Here is a 20395-nt window from a genome sequence, read left to right as displayed (position 1 = left end):
ATTGAGAGCGGAACATTTTCCTTTTATTTTCGTTTTATTTATTTATTTTATTATTTATTTCTGGAATTAGAAATGCCGATATGATTAAACATAAATATGACAGGCTTGAAATTTCTTGTTGTCTGCAAATTACTGATTGGTGTGAAACTACAATTTTGTTGTTTATTCGATTAATATTTTATAATTTATTTTGTTTTAAAAAATATAAGTACAGCGGTTTTGAAATTTCTTGCACGACTTGTTAACTTGATATGAAAATAATAAGTTTCGGGTACTCTTTAACGAGTCTGGTCATTATCGATTCACACGTTAATGATACATAAACAAATCAGGTTGTTATCGTTTTACTAGTCAAGAACCAGTTAAGATAATGGGTGTGACACGAATGCAACATGTTTGTAAGGTTTAGACATTAGTCATGTCAATTTCTTGTTTGACTCATTAACTTGACACAAACCGACACAAATCATTAAGGAGTCGGGTCGTTATTAGATTGTTTGTTGAGAACACGTAACATAACGAATTTGACACAACAAAATCTATTAAAATAAAGAATATGACGACAAACACGATCTGTTCGTTAGGCCTACGTAAAACAAAGCAATAGGTATGAATGTGTGAGATATATTTGGGCAAAGTATGGGGGTGGCACCAATAAAAGGTGTTAGGATGCAAGAAAAAGTTTGATGAGGGTGGATGGCTTGCATAATATAAGCCACATGCAATGCCCTGCAAATTTTAATTATTTGAGCATAAATGTATGGTAAAAAAATCATTAATTTATAATTACAACTGAATTCTATATGTAGCTCAGAGAACAATGGAGAGATATAATATGAAAGTTTACTGTCATGACAGAGAATAAAAGGTTAAGTAACAATAGCCAACATCGGCCAGCTTCATGAGGGATGTGTATTTACCTACTAAGACGTATGCTTTGCTGGACTTCTCATATAATGATAGATACTTTTAATTATTTGAGTTACAAGTTGCGACATTTTTTATATTATACTTGTGTTTAGCTATTTTTTAATTATTTATGTGCTTGGGTGGTTTAGTTAGAATTTTGTGGGTTTAGTTAACAAAGAAAAAGACTAGCAGATGAATATGAGTTGAAAGAAACATAAATTGTGTTCTCAAATTTTGTAAGGTTTTGTTATATTTATATATATATATATATATATATATATATATATTATATACATGTATATTATTATTTTTTTGTGAGCTTTGGCATGAAGGTTTCTTTCTTGTAGGGAGAAGTCAGACCGTTAAGAGGGCGACCCACTGCCTAATCAAGCACTAAGGAATCAACTACTGTCACTAAATAATTAAGCAATCAATTTTGTCTTATTAGAATTAATCTAATGTGTTAGTGTGAGACAGCGAAAATGAGAGATGTAATGTAACACCTTCTCATCCTTATCCACGTCACATTGATCCATTCTTTTGACAATTCCAGAAAAATATATCATATGAAACGGAATATTCATCCATACATTTATGTCATATGTTCAGTTCTCTATCTTTTTATTCAGAAGATAAAAAAATATATAAATACATCTTTTTAGCTTTTGACACACTCGCATTTAATCTCGGGTGTTATTTCTGCTTGACTTATTCAATATCAAAAATCAAAAGCGATGTGTGAGAGCCTAAAATACTCTGAAAATCATCTTCTTAAAATAAAAACTCATGAGACTAGTTCGTTTAAGTTGTCCAGGCCCATATTGTAGAAAAAGGTTTTTGAGGCCCAACTGAATTTTGATACCAATTTAAAGATTTGAGGCCCATTAGGCTATCATTCCAAGTTTTTGTATTTGTTGGGGTCTGGATTTCATTCAAAGTTGAGTGTTAACTTTATATGGGCCATCTAGACCACTTTCAAGTTGAATATTATTTGTGTCAATGAACTAACTGGATCTTCAACTTCGTCAGCTGAACTAAAACTCCAACGTCGACACCTCTTCTTTATGCCCAAGCCGCACTCATGACTTAAATTGTAATTTTCCTTCAAAAGGATGGTACTAATTTGTTAGATTCTAAAAAGATAACACGAGCTAATTGGCAGCGAACAGGGCCTAAAGCTTAAGTAGTTTTTTTATTTTAATTAAATTTATTATATAATATGTGTATATATATAAGTTTACTTATACTAAAAAATATATACTTACTTATACTAAAAAACATATAATTGTATTGAGAGTATAAATTGCAAAACAGAATGACGTATAGATTATAAGGTAATAACTTATGAAAAAACATGAGGAACAAATGTATAACGTGCGTTCATTAAAGTATTCAACAAATCTCTTATAAATTGAAAAAATAAAATGGATGATGAAAGTTATTTACTTTTTGTTGAAGAGTTCATCTAAGTATTCAATAATTCTCTTAATTTCAAACATCTAGAAATTAATCGGACATTTTTAGAACAATGATTTTCCTTTGTGCATAGTACTCTTTTTCCTTCGATCATATTAAGAGTCTCAACAAGATTTTAGCGAGGTCATCTTGGTGCTTCGTATCTTGTTATGTATTTTTTTAATAAAAAATAAAATAAACACAGAATACGGGATCAAAACTGATAAAATTGAAACCACGCCAGGCCACTGAATTTGATATTTGTGACCAAACATATGTACCATAAACAACACAAATGCTTATTTATTTATTTATTTAATTAACAACTTGTACATACTTATTAAGATATAAAATTGCATTCGTTAATACTTAATAAATATTAGAAGAAAAGAAAAGGAAAAGGTTTCGTACGTCACGTGGGTGTTTTTATATGCAATGTGCATGGAACGCGTACCAGGCTTAGTTTCTCATCGTACGTACGTAACACGATTTTAAATACATACTTGCATTACTTAAGATTAAGAAGGCAATTAAGTCAATCTATAGATAATTAATAATTTAATAGATATGCTGCTTTAAGTAATAGTGTGAGCATATCTGCAATTAAAAAATCAATTAGGTGAGGAGGGTTATTGGACCGATCGACTACCACCACTACCAGTTTTAAATTTTATTAATTAAAAGCATGATTAATTTTGGGATTTAGTTTTGATTAATTTACAACCATATGAACTATATGATATGATCAGACGGAAGGAAAGCTTCATCGTAACCGTGAATCCAACTCCACCTTTTTATATTAGCAATGACAAAATGTGAAAGAAAAGCCATCGAATCAAAGCCTTTTATATGCCACTAGAAAAAGCCATCAGCTTTATTTCAGTGACAAGAATAATTCAAACAAGTTGTTTATAATTAATTACAAATTAAGGTTGTTCAAACTAACACTTATGTTAAGAATTAATTAAGACATACTTAAGTGTTTTTAATTACTTAACTAGTAGACGACTAAGCAGTGTTCTTTGTTTATTATAACATCCATATATTCCATGATCTGAATTCAAGACCCTTTCTAGAGTATTATGATTATACCGGAATGGGTCAAAACCAATAAATTAGAAGAAAAAAATTACAAATTATCATACGTTAACCTAGTTGTTTAGAATTTTTTTTGGTGTAATAAACAAACATGCGATGTCACTAATCCACACGCTATAATATTGTACATAGACGGCAATTAATATACTTCATAGGGCTGTTAGAGAAATAGACGTTTTGTAGCATGAGAGAATTGCGAAAACACCAAAATCGCACTAAAAAAATTTGTTGTTATGCTATTCGAAATATTTCACTTCGAAGTTTTTTATTTTTGTTGAAAGAAATTACTGTGGGGCTCACGATTTTTGTTTGTTTGTTTTTGCCTTGTTATAATTAACGGAGATGAAGAACTTCTGGCGATAGAAAAGAAGTATTATTAGATTAAGACCTAGTTCATCACACTTGAAAATAAAAGAAAATAATTCTTGTAATTAGTTGACTCCTCGAGTCATATAAAGAAAATTGAGTCGGATATAAAGTGGCTACAATCAACTTTCACTTTTACACTAGGTTTTTTTTTTTGAAAAATTAGATCTGTTTTAGGGATGCTAATCTGGATTTCAGAATGAAAAAGAAAACATATATATAGCACGCACATAACAAATAAAGAACATATAATTTTCTCCATATCAACATATCAAATTTAAACGATAAGAAAAATGTCCTTTAACATTAGAACTTGAGAACAGAATGAAGTGTAATATCCAGTTATATATCCACGTACACAAGAAGTCTGAATTTAAATTCTGAGTTAGTATTCAACTGCTAATACAGTACAAAACAATTGTCAGCATACTATATATATAATGCAATCCATATATTTTTTCTTTGTTTCAAGTTGGAAGATGTTAAAGTAAAAATAAAAAAATCTCAAACTACTGGAGAAGAAATGGCAGCGTTTGTAATGAACAACCATGCTAAACCTCACTTCTAGACGATCTCTGAATCTTCGCCGGCGAGCTGAGCCCTAACTGAAGATCCAACGGCTTACAGCTCTGATGAGTCGAAGCAGACAAAGGGGAAGGCGTGAAGACGACAGGCCTGCTTTCTCCCGACCTGTCCGTTTGCGTCAACGTAAACTTACTAGGGTTTGTAAGATGATCTTGTTCTCCTGTCTGGCAAGGAGGAAACTGCTGCTGAGGTGGCATGGAATACCAATTGGAAACCTTGGAGTGGGACCCGCTCGACGACCCATAATTTTGATCGAACGGGATGAAACTGATCTGGGACTCTTCGTGAAGGGTGAATGGATGGTCAGAACTGAGACATGAGGAAGGGTCGTAGAACCACGACGGTGCCGCTGTAGAACCCTGGTGGTGGAAGGTTTGGAAAGGCTGGAGGTAACAGTTGATGCTGGCTTTTCTAGCTTGAAGCTGGAGCCTTTTCTTCTTCATTCTCTCCTTTTTGTGTGCATTTTGATGTCCACCGAGTGCTTGTGAATTTGCAAACTCCTTGAAGCAATATTGGCACTCGAATTTCTTGTCATCTGGTTCACTTGTTGAGCTCTTCTCATTCTCTCTAGATCGTTCCAATTTTATCGGATGTGAGACAGAGTTTGATGAATTTACACTTTCATCCCCACCACCTTCTGCTGATGACCCTCCTCCTTTGATGGAGGTTTCTTCATTCCTAAGTGGATTCAGTTCAAACCCGAAAAGCCTGAGCTTCTTCTCAACACAAGATCCTGCGGAATAGGTTTCCGATTGCATTTCTAATTTTGTAATGTGGGGGAGGAAAAATATAGGAAGAAGAGATTTTGAGTGGTTGTTTTGTAGGGATTAGTTGTTTGGGTTCTCTTCCTTTTATAGTAAACTCTATGGGTTCCAACGATGCACTGCATCTCAAATTATATTGATTTTTTTAATGTTCATGATGGTATTAAGAAATGCACACCAGGCGCCAATAAAAAAGACAGAAAAAAGAAAAGTCAGATCGGAGAAGCCGTCTCATGCAAATATCAGTTTTTTAATCCCTTTCAAATTAAGTTAGATGTAGAACAGTAGAAGTAGATGCACACTTGGAAAAGTATGGAACTTTTCTCCAATATCATCATCAAAGGATTCATACTGTACGTTTGCATTGTTAAGCAAGAAAGAAGTCTATTTGTTTGGGTCTGACTAATTTATCTGCGGTTTCATTGTTAACATGAAATAATCTATTTGTTTATTTATTCGAGCAATTTTTTAATTGAATTTTTGAACTTTGGGGAGAGCGATTTTAAAATTTTGGCATATAAGAAAGATATATTGCGTAATCAATTGAGCTATGTTCAAGTGTTTATTCATTAAACCATAATTAATGTGATATAATTATAGCACTTAGAATATATAAAACATGCCATCATAAACCCCCACTTGGTTTACCAAAAAAATAAAAATATAAAAACCCCACCTCAGGCGTTTTAAAAATGTTTTTTTTTAGCCAAAATGGTCCAAAGATTGACATAACTTCTCACTTTGGTTATTGACATTAAAACCGATAGAAGTAATTCTTAAGTTTGTCCATTGTCAATCATTTGGTTTTTCTATGAAAAATCTCTATTAAATTGAGGGTACTTTTTGTCCAATCAACCCCTCCACTTGTTTTTCTATTTGAATGAGATTTTTCATAGAAATACTAAAATGATTCACAGTGCACAAACTCAAAACTATGAAGCAAGGGTTAATTGCACGTGATTCGTTGAAATGGCAAATCTTTTCGAGAATGAATAACTTATATCGATTTTTAATATCAGATATCAAAGTAAAGAATTATATGAATTTCAAATAACATTTTAGCTAAAAAGTCCTTTAAAAACCTTTATTCCATGCTTAAAGTTACTGAGAACATAATTAACTGCATCTAATTAACAAAAGTCAAAGAAAGATGGGAATTTTTAAAAGAAACAGGAGGTTAACTTTGCAGCAACCAACAAAATCTTTTTCACTGTACTCAAATGCATATCTTAGATTATGTTACAACGACTTAATGAGTCATGAGTGGATTCATGTATTGTCATCTACCAAAGAACCCTAATCATAATATTAAAAAAAAAAAAAAACAAAAGAGCATTAAAATATAGTTTATTTTACAGGTGTTGGTGCCCAGTCCCATCCACCCCAGGAAACCAATAATGTAATTAATATACAATTTTGGGATCTGTAGCTTTGTGATTAATCAGCACTAAAATGAAGCTTCTTGGTAATTAGAATGATTATCCTGAACCAACAAACACAATTAAAATATGTGTATTTTGACCATGTTTCTGAATTAATATATACTTAATAGGAACATAGCAAGGCAGATTAGTTGATAAACAAAGGGAATATTTAAGAAGTGGGCAATGAGGTCAGCATATATACTAATTAGGGTCTTGGATGAGATCTGGGCATATCTTGTTAGAGCGGGCAAAACCCTAATTTTTCATCCCCAAAAAGCATATGTGGTGAAGCAAGTCATCATGTAAATATTATTTTTATGAATTAAGAGAAGCATTTGGGGTGGACACTTGTTCTGTTTGGACCCCAGATTTTGTAGCTTTGGGTTACACAGATTTTATAAACTTATATTGTGTTGTTATTCCGTTGTCTTTACTTGAGATCTTGTTCATGGTGGACTTCTTCCACCAATTGATATTTTTCTCATGCTCATCAAATTCTCACTCCTATTTCTTTCCACTCTCTCTCTCTCTCTCTCTCTCTCTCTCTCTCTCTCTCTCTCTCTAAAATCGTGTTCTTTTGTTACTCAATATTATGATTTGGGGTATTCTTTCTTACTTGTAAGTGAGATGTCTTAGGTTCAAATCTCGTAGATGACGATTCGACACTAAATTATGTTGTTCATTATGTAACTTAACCGAACTCTCTCTTCTCTTAATCTAAAATATATCGGTGTACTCAATCAAAAAAGCCATATTCTCTTTCTCTAAATTCCAAATCTTTTTTCCTGCTTTTGGGAGAAGAATTCACAATTCCAACCAGACATGCTGTCATCAAATCATTTTCAATCGTTTGTGGAATAAAAATCAGACCGTATAGAGATGGTGGGTTGGTTTTGAATGGTTGATTTCATATAATTCCATTTGATTTGTCCATAATTCGGTTCATATTTGATAACTTGATATATGATCACAAATGGTGGCCCCTAAACCACCCTATTAAAAAAAAAACCTATTTCCATCCACTACCCTCTATTGCTTTGCTTCCCCTTCTGGACTACTTCCCAAACTAATATTCTCTCTGATCTTATTAATCTACAAAGAAAACCAAAATTGACTGAGGCCAAGTAGTTCGCCAAGAGAAATAATATATGGATTACCTGTTTCATTAAAGATCAGAACTACTAAAGTTAAATGAGAGAGTGACAGTTTATATATGTAGTTAATTGGATTGGATGTTTGTCCCTTTGAGGAGAAAATTTTCCTTAGATTCGGGATGTCATGCTGACGGGAATACACTAATTAAAGGTATTTACACATTGTTATATGAAAACATTAATAGTAGCATATGATTCGTTTATAATAATACCAACTGGTGTTCCAGTTGCATAAAAGTTCTTTTCATCTTTTTAACTCTGTTAATAAGAGATATCTATGCCATCCAATGTATACAAATGATTACGTACAAGACTTTCTATAGCTGGTACAACTGAATTTGAATCCAAAAGCCTCCGGAGTACAAAGGAAGTTGCGTGGCTATCTGCTGCATAAACAAATTAACCAATGCATTAGAGAATAAGTGCCTTTTGGTTAGAAATTTGTCACCCATATTTTCATGTAATAATTAATTCAACCATTACTTGGACATAGTTCATGAAAGTGATGGGCAATTGGGAAGCAACAAGCCTGTGTCCAAACTGATGCCGCCTTAGTCATTTCAAGGAAAGAGCCAGGTGTGGGGAAACTTATCTTCATATAAGTGGACCACAACATTATAAACACGTGCCTTTATCATTTTAAACTATTAATTGTATTCCTAGTTAATTTTGCATTAGGGTTCGAAGAAAAACCAGTACTGATAGTGATAGAAGAAACTTCATATGATTTGAACTTTCATCAAAATAATGAGCAGTAGAATATGCACTAGCAGAAATAGGTATTATTTTTTGTTTTGGTACATTCCTTTATAAATATGTATTTTAAATATGCTTTTAGAGTAGTCATGTTGAAAGTGAATCTCACATCGGAGAAACAATGAATGTTGTAGGTGCTTATAAGATATTGGGCTACTCCCACCTAACTTTCTTTATAGTATCAGAACAGGTTGTCTCATGTGCGACACCCAACGACCATTTATAGACTTGAAAATTCGTTACACATGAGAATACGTGTAGAGAATGAATTCCACATCGGAGAAAGAATGAACCTTGTATGTGCTTATAAGAGATTTGGTCGGTTACTCTATAATAACAACTAACATTATAGTAAAACTCCAACTTTCTTCAAGTAAAAGGTTGACTTCTGGCCTTTTTTCAGCCGCAGGTTATCCAAGTCCAAATATTAATCTGAAAGAGTAGGTTTAGGCACAGAGCTGGGTACTGCCGACATCTTATGTATGTGTATATAATATGCAATAACTCGTCTTTACATAACGCGTGCAACTTCCAGGTGCTTGGCATGTATATGATTAGGATAGACGGAAGCCAAAACTAAATTACTTGGGGCATTTGAATATCTAACATGGAGTTTCTTATTTTAAAGTCTCTAATACTCTGCACCTTGAACTGCAATAGCATTCTAATTGCTTTGGGTATGTCACTACTTTGGAAACGTTGAAATTGCATTTTGACAATCAAAATCGCTTCTAACAATGTATAGTACGTAAAAATTAAATGTGCATGCAGATCATAAAAGCGCTCCTAGGAGAAGCAATTTGAAGTTTTTCTTTCTTTCTTTTTTTTTCCCAAAAAGCAATTCAATTTTAACTAAAATTTCCCCGCATTTATAGTAAAACGAACTTATGAGCGACAGTATAAAACAACCACCACATTTTGAAAGATCATTTACATAAAATTCTAAAAGTTTTAAGCAGAAAAGTTGTTGATGAAAACATTAAAGCAATCGAATTTTCCAATTAAAAGGGGAAAAGGAGCAAGGGACAAATCATTCTACATCTCAAAATTTTCTGGTACCATCAATTACTATATAAACCAACAACGATTTCTAATCCAAAAATGTGGCAACTGGTTGAGGGGCCAGTTTATAACACCCCGATTGTGAGCAAGTACATTATGATCATTTCATAAAGAAAGGAGCTCTCTAATATGCGCTTTCAATCACCTAACAGTAACTAATGGCCCCAAAATATCTTGGTTTTCAACGTATATTTGTAGTTGATGGCCGCTTGGAACGAGGCAGGAGGGCAAGAAGAAGCTTCTTCCTAGGTCCCTGCAACAAAATCGATCTTCATAAGAACCATCAATGCATTATAATTCGAGCATGTTACCTCTATATTCTAAAACGAGAACCTCTAATACATTCACAACCCACATCCAAAGGTCACAAGGCAAAACACAGACACGCACCCAGACTGCTGACGAGGTGCCAGGTTGATCCACATAAAAGTGGGGATTTGAACAAGTACCACAATAAGACACTTTCCTAGATAGTATCATGCATGCAACACAATGCTACTCGGAAAACTAATAAAGTAGGATTAAACAAAACCCATAAAACACCTGAGTTGGACATCATTTAAAAGTAAACTAACAAGAAAAGTGAAAAAAAAAAAAAAAAAAAAATACTGGGGAATGGCAAGTACCATAGGTATTCCCAGCTCTTTGAGGTCATATTCTCCCATCTGCTTCAATGCAGTCATATCAATCTGTGTAAGATCAGATATATCAATTATAAGTTGAATCCGAGAGAAGCTATTAACTTATTTATGTCCACAGCAAGCACCCAAACTCCAAAAGTTAGCTATCTGGGCAAGTCTCATAAAGGTTAAAACACTTCCAAACATTATTTTAGAAGCACGTGCTGTTTCACTCATATGGTTTAGAAACAATGCTTATAAAACGAGCGGCGCTATGCATAAAAAGTGTGATGCCGAAGAAACAAAAAAGGGTTTCACTGAATGCAAAACAATCTATAAACTTAGGAACGGAAAAAAATGCATTAGATAAATTATAAAACTACAGGCCAAATGCTCATGAATTTCGGGTTAATGTAACCAAAGAAATAATTAGAAAACAACGATATGAAGCAACATACTTCCTCAGCCTTAAAAATAATGGCATATTTTCCCAACCCCAGCGCATGTAGCAAGCCATCTACAGTCTGTTGTTCATCACTCTGCAAACACCAAACACCCAGAAAGTTCCTAAGTCCATAAACTGAGGTGGTTATCAATCCAAATTTGAAACATGTCAAATAATACACGTTCTATAGCAGAATATCACTTTCAGGTACAGACTGAAGAATATGTAGTTTAATACATAGCCAACGTTTAGGTAATTATAGTTACAGAGCATAAAAACATTCAAATACAGCCATAGAAAAGTACTTAATTTCCTACTGCTTCCAGGAACCAAGGCTAAAAAATAGCTGCCATAGGCACAGGTGAGACACGAGCATGGTGCAATTTCTCATGTCGTTAAGAATTTTAACCTTACAACTACTAGTGAATATTTTGGTGGTTTTCAAAAACATACCACAAACTCTTTAAACTGGTATCTGCTTCGAATTTATGGCCTGACTGGACCTCTACATCTAAAACCACGTACAATGATTACTCATCCTCCAAATGCATGGCAACATAAGGGTGTGGACTAACAAATTCTATTTTGTTCTCTTGGTAGTTTTGTCAGTATTTCAGACTGTAAACTAACAAATAGCTTTTATGGCGATGGACCAATTTTCTAGAAAACAACACCAACTTTTAATAGGTTTTTGTATTTTAAACAAACTTACCTCTCCAAATTCAATGATTTAATTTCAGCAAGAAATTGAGTCACTTAATCTATCTAATCTTGACAAACTGCCTAACCACTGTTTTCTTTATCATGCAGGCAGAGCAAGTTTTTGCATCATGAAAGATAGAAAAGGTTCTAATTTTGTGTGAGTGTGTTTTGGGGGGAGGGGGAGGGGGAGGGAGGGAGCTTTGATACAGGCATGAAAATGATGATGATAAGATCAGCATTGCTGAAAACACAATTTGGCCCTATAAGCATAGACAAGTTTAAAGAGTTTATTCTTAGACATTCAATTCAGTTACTATTACATACAGCTACAAATGCAGAGCATATTTGCAATTGGATATACAATTGAAGAAAATAGCGAAAGGCAAGTAGCATGTACCACATATGAACTTTTCTGTACAATGCTGCTCAGAGGAGGAATTTGGCTCAAATGAGGTGGGGGTGGGGCCACAGGCTTCGCAGATACAGGAGGCAATGGAGAACTGGACATGAAAGGAGTTGTACTTGCAGGCCTTGTAGCATTTAGAACATCTTTGCTCATATATGGAACCGATCTGACATCATCAAATGCCCTACTTACTGGCCTTCTCTGCAATTCTTTGGGATTCCTCGGAGGGGAGAGACCCCTCGAAGTGACTACAACTCTATCTGGGGATCTTCGTCTTATATGGTCCAGTGTCCAAGGGGAATAAGAATTTCTTAATGAATCCACACGAGGTAAATCATCTGCCCTTGAAGAAGGAATTCGGCCCATAAAGCTAGTCTCTTTTATTTCGGAATGGTGCTGACGTGGGTCATGGCCAGTAACAGGGCGCTGAACTGCCTTTGACAGCTTTTCACGGAGGTCCCCATGCCTATGACCATCATCACTCTGAGCTCGTCTAAACGCATTTTTTTGCATGAGTTTAATTCGAAGATCACCTTTACCAATGCGTGCATCTTGGAGATTTAAAGCAAAGGTTAGAAAAAGGAAATTAATTCAGAAATACAGTACTGCAGCAATTTTTCAATTGCTCCGGAGTAAGCTTATTACCATCATAACCATTGGAACTCATACTTGACCTACCATTGTCTCCTCGCTGGCTGCAAAAAAGGTATGATGATAAATTATTTTGAAAATTTGACTTGTTTAGGGAATTTCTGACACATTGGATGTAAGAACTAAACATATGAAATCCCTTTAGCTCTGTTTCCAACTCATACACAAATTTTGCAACTTATACCAACATTTCAATTTAACTCGATAGGCATGTTATTCAATTTCATATCAGTAGTATAATCTATAGGAACACAACCACTGAGTCAGACATGACAATATTCCAAAGCAACGGTAGATTTCAGCAGCAGATAAAATTTAACTTTATAAGTAACAAGGGTCACACCGTTTATTGCTGTGTAGGCTTCCGTGTGACAAAGCACCGTCTACATTACCTCCTAACCTATCTCTAACAGAACGCTTGGCCCCAGCCGCAGGTATATGATCAGCTAATGAAGACCCCGAAACAGACCTCTTCACCACCTGTCAAATGGTGATACAAGTCATTGCACTTTCAAGAACAAGAAAACCAGGAAGAAAAAAACTTCAAACTCTAACCAATTGTTGATATATAATCAAGTAAACGCATAAAATTTATTACTTTACTTCATGTTTCTATACTTTCTCTTCACTAACTCAAAAAGTATGCTTATTTAGTTCTATAAATCCCCCAATATACATATTTATACATATATACACACATAGACACAAACACACACATGTACAGGTCTCACTTTTGTACAGGAGAAAATGAGAAATTGGATACCTGACCACCGCGCCCAAGCGTTATGGTGACTCGGCCCCTCGAATTCCCTGACATAGTTTCAAATCAGAAACACTAGGTAATCAATCGGCTAATCAAGCTTTTACTGCAAGGCATCACCGCCGCAGAAACCCTAATCCGATAGCCGATGCCAGGCAAAGCGAAGCTCGGGGAGATTGATTGATAAGCGCCTGCTTGTCTGCGACGTCTGGGGAGCAATTAGGGTTAGAGAGAGAGAGAGAGAGAGAGAGATTGGTGTTTTTTGGGTAGAAAATTCGAAATGAATCGAAAACGATGACGCAGCGTTGCAGAGGAATATCAAAAGGCCGGAGTCGCGAAAATCAGAGAGAGATGGGTGTCGTTATTGATCGGCCAATACGAGCCGTCTGATTACTGGCGCACTCTAAGTCTCAAGCTTTTTTCCTTCCACAAATCAAAACCACCTTTTTAAGTGTTTTGACCCCTTTTCAAATGAAAGGCTTAAAATTAAAAATTGAAAATGTCCTTTTTAGTGAAAAAAATCTTTAGATTGGCATAATAAAAATGGTTTCTAAGTTTGTTTATCATTAACTATTTTGATTTAATTTTTTTTTTTTAAATAAGAGTTAAAATGATTTGGCAAAAATTGGGGTATTTTTATCATTTTATTCTTATTCAATAAAGATTTTCACGAAATGATCAAAATGATTGACGGTGGACAAACTCAAAGATTACTTCTATTAATTTCAAATCTCAGTGGCTAAAGTGAATAGTTATGCAAAACTTAAGGACCATTAAATATTTTGACTAAAAAGTCCTAAAAAAAATTGCGCGCACAAATTATAAGAAATGCAAGGAAAGGAGAGGACCATGTTTTCTTTGGTAAATAGCCTTTTTTTTTTTTTTTCATACTTTGGTAAATAGTTAAATAATTATCTTATTTTTTGTAATTAAGTCGCAAATTTGCAAGAGACATAATTATACTTACAACATGATTTTTTTTTAATCCCTAAAAATAAAACCACAAATTAAGCCACTCATTACTATGATTTTTACTTGTAAGTGAGAGATCTTCAATTCAAATACCGTGGATGATGAATTTAATACCAAATTAGGTTGTCTATTATGTGGCATAACCAAACTCCCATTCTTCTTAGTGTAAAAATATAAGGTTGTACTAAAAAAAAAAAAAAAAAAATCAAAACCAGAAATTACATATAAATTTGTTGCATTAAGGGCCGGTAGTCTCATCGGGCTTCATTAATATAAAAGCCCACCATAAACATACAAAGCCCAACTCAACGTCAAAACACAACTCAATTATCAGGAGAAACTTCAATGTTAGAGTACGCAAAGAACAGTTTTCATGCAACGAGAATTTTTACTGTGAAAGTATGTCTCTCTGTGCTATCGCTTTCTAGCATTTTAATTGGTACTCGAATATTGTTCGTTCATTTAACCTTAGTTAAATCACTTAATTGCAAGTTTACGAGACCGTCTTCTTAATTATGAAAAAGTGCACATCAAATCATTGGTAACGTATAAAACAATCATTTAGAGTTTGATTGTGTATGCTTTCAGCTACTGGACTCTCCCCATACAGGGTGCGACACTCCACTGCTTCGCCTAGCAGCACAACACTTGTATTGTAGTGAGCTCCCTCTAATGTGTGACTTCCAGTCACACAAAATATGAGAATATATACAGAGACGAAGTCAAATAAGATTTAACTTAAACTTTTTACATCACATTACACAATACTATAAGACCTTGTTTGGCATGATGTTTGAGACACTCTCATATTAAATAGTCACCGATCAAATAACATTTTTGTATACATGGTAGGTAAATTATTTTTCGTGTATTATTACATATATTAGCCTATTAGGGACCTTTTTTGGTAAAAATATATAAAGTAATATGTATATGATTGTTTGTAGGTAAAAGATAAAATCAAAAGCATGATCCAATTCCTAAGTTTATACAATATTTTGTTGTTGGTATACAATATTTTGCATAATTGGAAATTAACATTTCAAATGGTAGGTAGGTAAATTAATTTGGTCTAATATATAAATAAACACACACACACACACACACACACAAACAGAGATATATATATACACACACACACACATATTTATACACATTTTGAATCAAATAACATTTTTGTACATGGTAGGTAAATTACTTTTTATTTTATTTTATGTATTATTGCATATATTAGGTTTTTTCTTTTTTTTTTTTTGTGAATATATATATATATATATATATATATGAACTCATAATGCCAGATACATAGAATTAAGCCATCAATTCTCATATTTGATATTAATATGCAATGAACATTTTAGCATTAATGTCTTATTTTTCTTTTTGCAAAATCATTAACTCTCTCCTTACAATCTGCATAGAATTAATTATGCACATCAAATATGCAATAGGGGCATTTTAGGCATCTAAAAATATAAAATATGTAAAGTAATATGTAATTAATGAATTCACTTAGGTGGGTCCTAGTCACTAGGTTTTTTTTTTTTAGTAAAAAAATTATGTCGAATTTTATATGAAAAATTTTGAATTTGAAAGGTTAAAGTCATATTTTCAGTTTTTATAATTCTATTAGAGTTCTCTCGTTTCCACTCTTCGGACTCATTAAAGCAACAGGATGACCGTATGTAATAAAATTATTCCAATTAACTAGTTAGCAAAACTATTTAGCTCACACTAATTGATGATCATATCATGACGCAGTTATATGATCATCACCGGAGAGCAACAACCATGAGGAAAGGAATCATGACATCATGCATGCAGTCATCGGCTTGAAGAACTTAACTAGATATATATAAGCTAGCGTTAGATGCATGTGCATGGAGTCACATCATCATCATCATCACCATCATGCTGTACTATATGGAGAAAATGTAAGCTAGAAATAGAAGGCATATGGTCAGTCCTTCAAAAAATGTCATGATTAAGAATCCTAATTAATGATTAATACTTCCTTAAGTATAAATGTAAACTGTGCTAGGATCTATATTGAGATTTAGAGGTCTAAAATGTGGAAATCAAGTGAGCCATTCATGATTCTCCTTTTCTCTGTAAATATGTAGAGATGGAAATTCGATGAATCAAAATTAATGAGGATCGACTAATTAAGCCAATCAAACCACTCATGGTTTCCAGTCCAAGTATTAGGTCAGAAAACAAATTTGATTAAGATACTTTGAGGCCCCTAAACGAAGAACAAGTAACAAACCCTAATGTAATCAATATATTGCAGATCGAGCTTATATGATCACTCGATGGATGTGCAGGCATACGATACAGCTCTCTCGAAAATTGAATCCACTAGCATCCACAGGTGACAAATAACAACCATAGATTCATAGAATCACAATATTCATTTGTAGGAAGAGATCGATCGAGAGAGAAATTGAGAGAGAAATTGAGAGAGAACGTACATAATATTCTTTTACAGCATAAGCAGCACACAACACAACATATGGTATATCAGTTATTCAATCAACCAAACTTTAAAGCTCAAAACATACATACATACATACATATATATATATATATGACTAACCCTTACAAATCCAATTAAGAGACCAACAAATTAAAAGCAATCCATCGTTCATATAGAGAAAACTTTCAACCTTGCGTAGAGATTTGCTTGATCTAGCAAACAATCGGACCACAACGCTTCAATTCCCCAAGAGATCTCAAAAGAAGAAAGAAACTAACATCAAAATCTGCTGCTAGTCTATATCGATCCAAGAAGAAGATCAGGGGAGAGAGCACCCTAGCTAGCTAGCTAGGGTTTCTTCTTCTTGAGTGAACCGATATCTTCTCAATCTAGTAGTCGTCTGATCTCTCTCTGGCTTTCTTCTTTCGCTTTCTTTGAGTGGAGTTGGAGGTGGAGAGCGGTCTTGGTGGGTGGTTTAAGGAGGAGCACTGGTGATGATGATAAGAGTGAGGAGGGGTTAATGATGAGAGGAAGAGGGGAGAAGAAGACATGATGATTATTGCTGAGCTTGTTGTGGTTATTGTGTTTTATTTATTTATTTATTTATTTTTGCGTTGAAGGGAGTGAAGAGATTTAAAGAGAAAATTTGATGGCTAATATTACTTGTTGTTCCACATGGATAGGTAATTATCACAATGCTATACCATCACACTGTCGACTTTCTCTCTCCGAAACTCCAGAAAGTTTTTGATCTAATAACCCTTTGTTGTATTGTACTTCGACCACCTAAAAGGCTAAAAGAGAGGCGTTGTTTTTTAATGTACAGAGAAGAGGGAGAGAGAGAGAGTAGGGCACCGGAGAAATATGCTTGTGTTTTTACCTTTACAATCTTTTGCCTCTTTTTCTGTTAATTATTATTATTTTTTTTTAAGATGGAAACATTACTTAATTAATTGGACATTGATAGCCTTGTGCTTGTGAAGTAATTTTTTTTACATTGTTCCTTAAATTTTTTTTTTTTTTTTTTTTTTTGTTGGTAGATATTTTCCCTTTCAAAAGTAATTTGTTAACGCGGGTTTCTGGAATGACTCGGCTCCACTCTTGCCATGTCATCATTATGAGGGAAGACTCTTTAACTTAGGACCAGGTCAATGTTGTTGGATGGAGGAGACTCTTTGACACATGATAGACCATCTCTTCCAAATGATTAGCTCTCTAATGGCCTACTCTCTAGTGGTCGGTGTTGTACCATACAAGGGTTCTCCACTGAGACCACCAGACCAGGATGCTCTACTGAGACCACTAGACCAAGGTGTGCTACCAAGACCACCAGATAAGGGTGCTCTACTGAGACCACAACATCGCCTCTCCTGAACGCTCTATTGAATGAATATCCGTTAACCTAGACTACATATTTGTTGGTCTAGATATTTATTGGTGGATATGAAGAGGCTGCATCTTGCCCTACGAATATTTGTATCTGTCGGCAAACATATCTTAGGACAGCTTTTGCGCGACCAAGTTTACCCGACGGAAGTCAGTCGCCTTAATTGCTTCGCAACGAACGTTATCCTTAAGACATGAATTCTTTTTGTCTCCTACGTCGTTTCTTTTTGTAGTGAAAGCGCACAAAAATAAAAAACTGAAAAAGAAAAACAAAATGGTTATTCAACCAGCCTTTAATTACTTAATTTTCTATATATTTGCCTTTTATTAGATATCTGCTACAAATTATTACATTCCAATTCGATTCAATATATCTACGTTGTATAAGTTCTATTACATATTGGGCATAATTTGCTTCTATATGATTATGAGTCATGATCCGTATATGGTTAGAAAACAAAGTTTCATCTGTACAATGAAGGTAGAGTTACAGAAATGAGAAGGACTGGTTAAAAGGCAGATAAAATGACTGAATCACTGGATTTTATCTAATATATATTAATTGTCGGTTTTGCCCTAATCATGAAATGTTGATTGCGATGAGAATAATTACAAAACTGAATGATTATGGTTAGGACCATAGGAAGCTGAAGATAATTAAGCAATTGAAAGGAGCTGGATAAAACAGATCGAGATTAATAGCTCAAGGTGATGATTTCAGCTCCTGATTGAGGCCAGTTCTTCTGTCATCTCATTGATAAAAAGTGACCAGATACTTAAGTAACTTTTGTTTCCTTTTCTTTCTGCTTGCTAGCTACGAACTTCTACAAAGTTGAAGGGGGAAACTTAATTAAGCAAAACATTTGGTGTAAGGGTTAATTAGGTTCTACAATGCAATTAACCACGTTTTATTAAATTACAGAGATTTAAGACGAACTTCACAAAAATGATTGAAGAGCAAGAATGTACAAGAATTTTGGCTAAGTCATATATAGAAGGGGAAGCATCAGCATGTGAGGCTCATTAATCGATTGTTCATATAAGCTACATAAATTTTTGCTGAATTTAAAATCTTCCAGAGCTACAAGAAGAAGGTGATCATCATGTCAATACATTTAGTTACTTTGCCACGGCTATGATTATGATTCCATTTCCTGGGCCAACCCAAAAAGTCATACTCTTTGGAATCAAATTTAATCCTTTTCATAAATTTGGGGGAGCCATGGAGTAGAATACTGCATAAAGGATAAGAGAAATGTTATGGGGCTCTCTCAAACGTGAGATTTTTTATGGACTCTCTGATTCTTCACAGTTTAATATCAATTCTCGTTCCAACATATAAAACAATGTGGCAAAAACATGAAATGACAAAGAGTCATAAAGAGTCTCATCTTATAAAGAGTCCCCCTAGCATTTCTCAAAAAATAAAGACACGGCAGCCACCATGTCGGGCTCCACAACAAATTTACTCCAGCCCTAGGTAATTCTTTCTTTCTTTTGTTAAACTTCAAAACCAGTTAAACCAAAGGACTATAGTTTTGATTAAAAATAGAGCTTTGAACCATGCAGTTCTGGTTTATTCTTACCCGTTATTATATTCACCCTCATCAACGGACTAAATAGAATAATTTCTACAAGGGAGTTAAAACGGAAGTTATAAAATGGACTATTTCATAAAATGGACAGAGATTTATGACCATTATGATTACTTAGCCAGAAATTCAATTATTAAGAGGCCAACGATCATATGCTCCAGTCCATATTATGAGCCGTCCCACACTAGTCAAATTTCTCTCATGAGTATAATCTCTTACGTAAGATTGCACCAGCACAGAGGTATTCATCTTTTTTGTCTCTTTACTTCATTTTTCTTTGCTTATGAGGAAATTTTTCTTGGTAGATTTGGAGGTGGGGACTAACTAGTTTCATTCCTCATCTATATCTTTAGGACAGAAGAGAGGAATTTGCGGTGCAATGAGAATGTGGGTTAAAGTTGGACATGATTGTTGTGTGGTAGAGATGATAACGTAGAAGTGTGACTAGAAAGCAACTAGGAACCGAAACGAAAAGGAATAAAAAGTCAAACCACTTGTTGACTTCACACCATACTTCGTTTTTACTTCTTCGTCGGCTAACTCGAAACGTCTTCTCAAACAGGTCCGAAAACATAGCCAAATAGCCCAAAATTTGGGATCATGGGACGAGACATGCAGCAATGAGCTCAGCCCAAAATACTTCCAGTAGGGAATGATTTCCATTCCGGTTTTCTCCTTCTCACATTAAATAAACAAAAAAGAAGATTTGAAAAAGGAAATCAGAGTGCGAAAATAACACACAAATAAAACTCAGCAATAATTGAGCCACTAGGTTTAATTATTGTTTGTCCTCATAAACATAAAAT

The 20395-nt window shown here is 34.2% G+C and overlaps 2 protein-coding genes across 3 annotated transcripts; both read right to left on the bottom strand.

Moving 5' to 3' along the window:
* Window positions 1–4196: 4196 nt before the first annotated feature.
* Window positions 4197–5254, bottom strand: LOC125471556 (zinc finger protein 5-like). The gene has a single exon (XM_048572103.1). The coding sequence runs from the start codon at window positions 5169–5171 to the stop codon at window positions 4380–4382; it is 792 nt and encodes a 263-aa protein (XP_048428060.1). The 5' UTR covers window positions 5172–5254; the 3' UTR covers window positions 4197–4379.
* A 4228-nt stretch (window positions 5255–9482) lies between these two features.
* Window positions 9483–13591, bottom strand: LOC103950919. Of its 2 annotated transcripts, none has more exons than XM_009362176.3 (7): window positions 13161–13591; window positions 12741–12877; window positions 12425–12441; window positions 11738–12297; window positions 10652–10732; window positions 10200–10262; window positions 9483–9826 (listed from the first exon to the last, which is right to left on the bottom strand). In XM_009362176.3, the coding sequence occupies exons 1-7, from the start codon at window positions 13212–13214 to the stop codon at window positions 9755–9757; spliced, it is 984 nt and encodes a 327-aa protein (XP_009360451.2). In that variant the 5' UTR covers window positions 13215–13591; the 3' UTR covers window positions 9483–9754. The 2 variants fall into 2 exon arrangements, with proteins under 2 accessions (XP_009360451.2, XP_009360450.2); XM_009362175.3 differs by having other exon boundaries at window positions 12392–12441; window positions 13161–13589.
* Window positions 13592–20395: the final 6804 nt, after the last annotated feature.

Source organism: the organism of the source record quoted next, unplaced genomic scaffold (genome assembly GCF_019419815.1).
Source record: "Pyrus x bretschneideri cultivar Hongxiangsu unplaced genomic scaffold, Pyrus_bretschneideri_v1 Contig6, whole genome shotgun sequence".
NCBI classification, from domain to species: Eukaryota; Viridiplantae; Streptophyta; class Magnoliopsida; order Rosales; family Rosaceae; genus Pyrus; species Pyrus x bretschneideri.
Note: the sequence above shows the minus strand (reverse complement) of the source record. Positions and strands in the feature narration are given on the sequence as shown.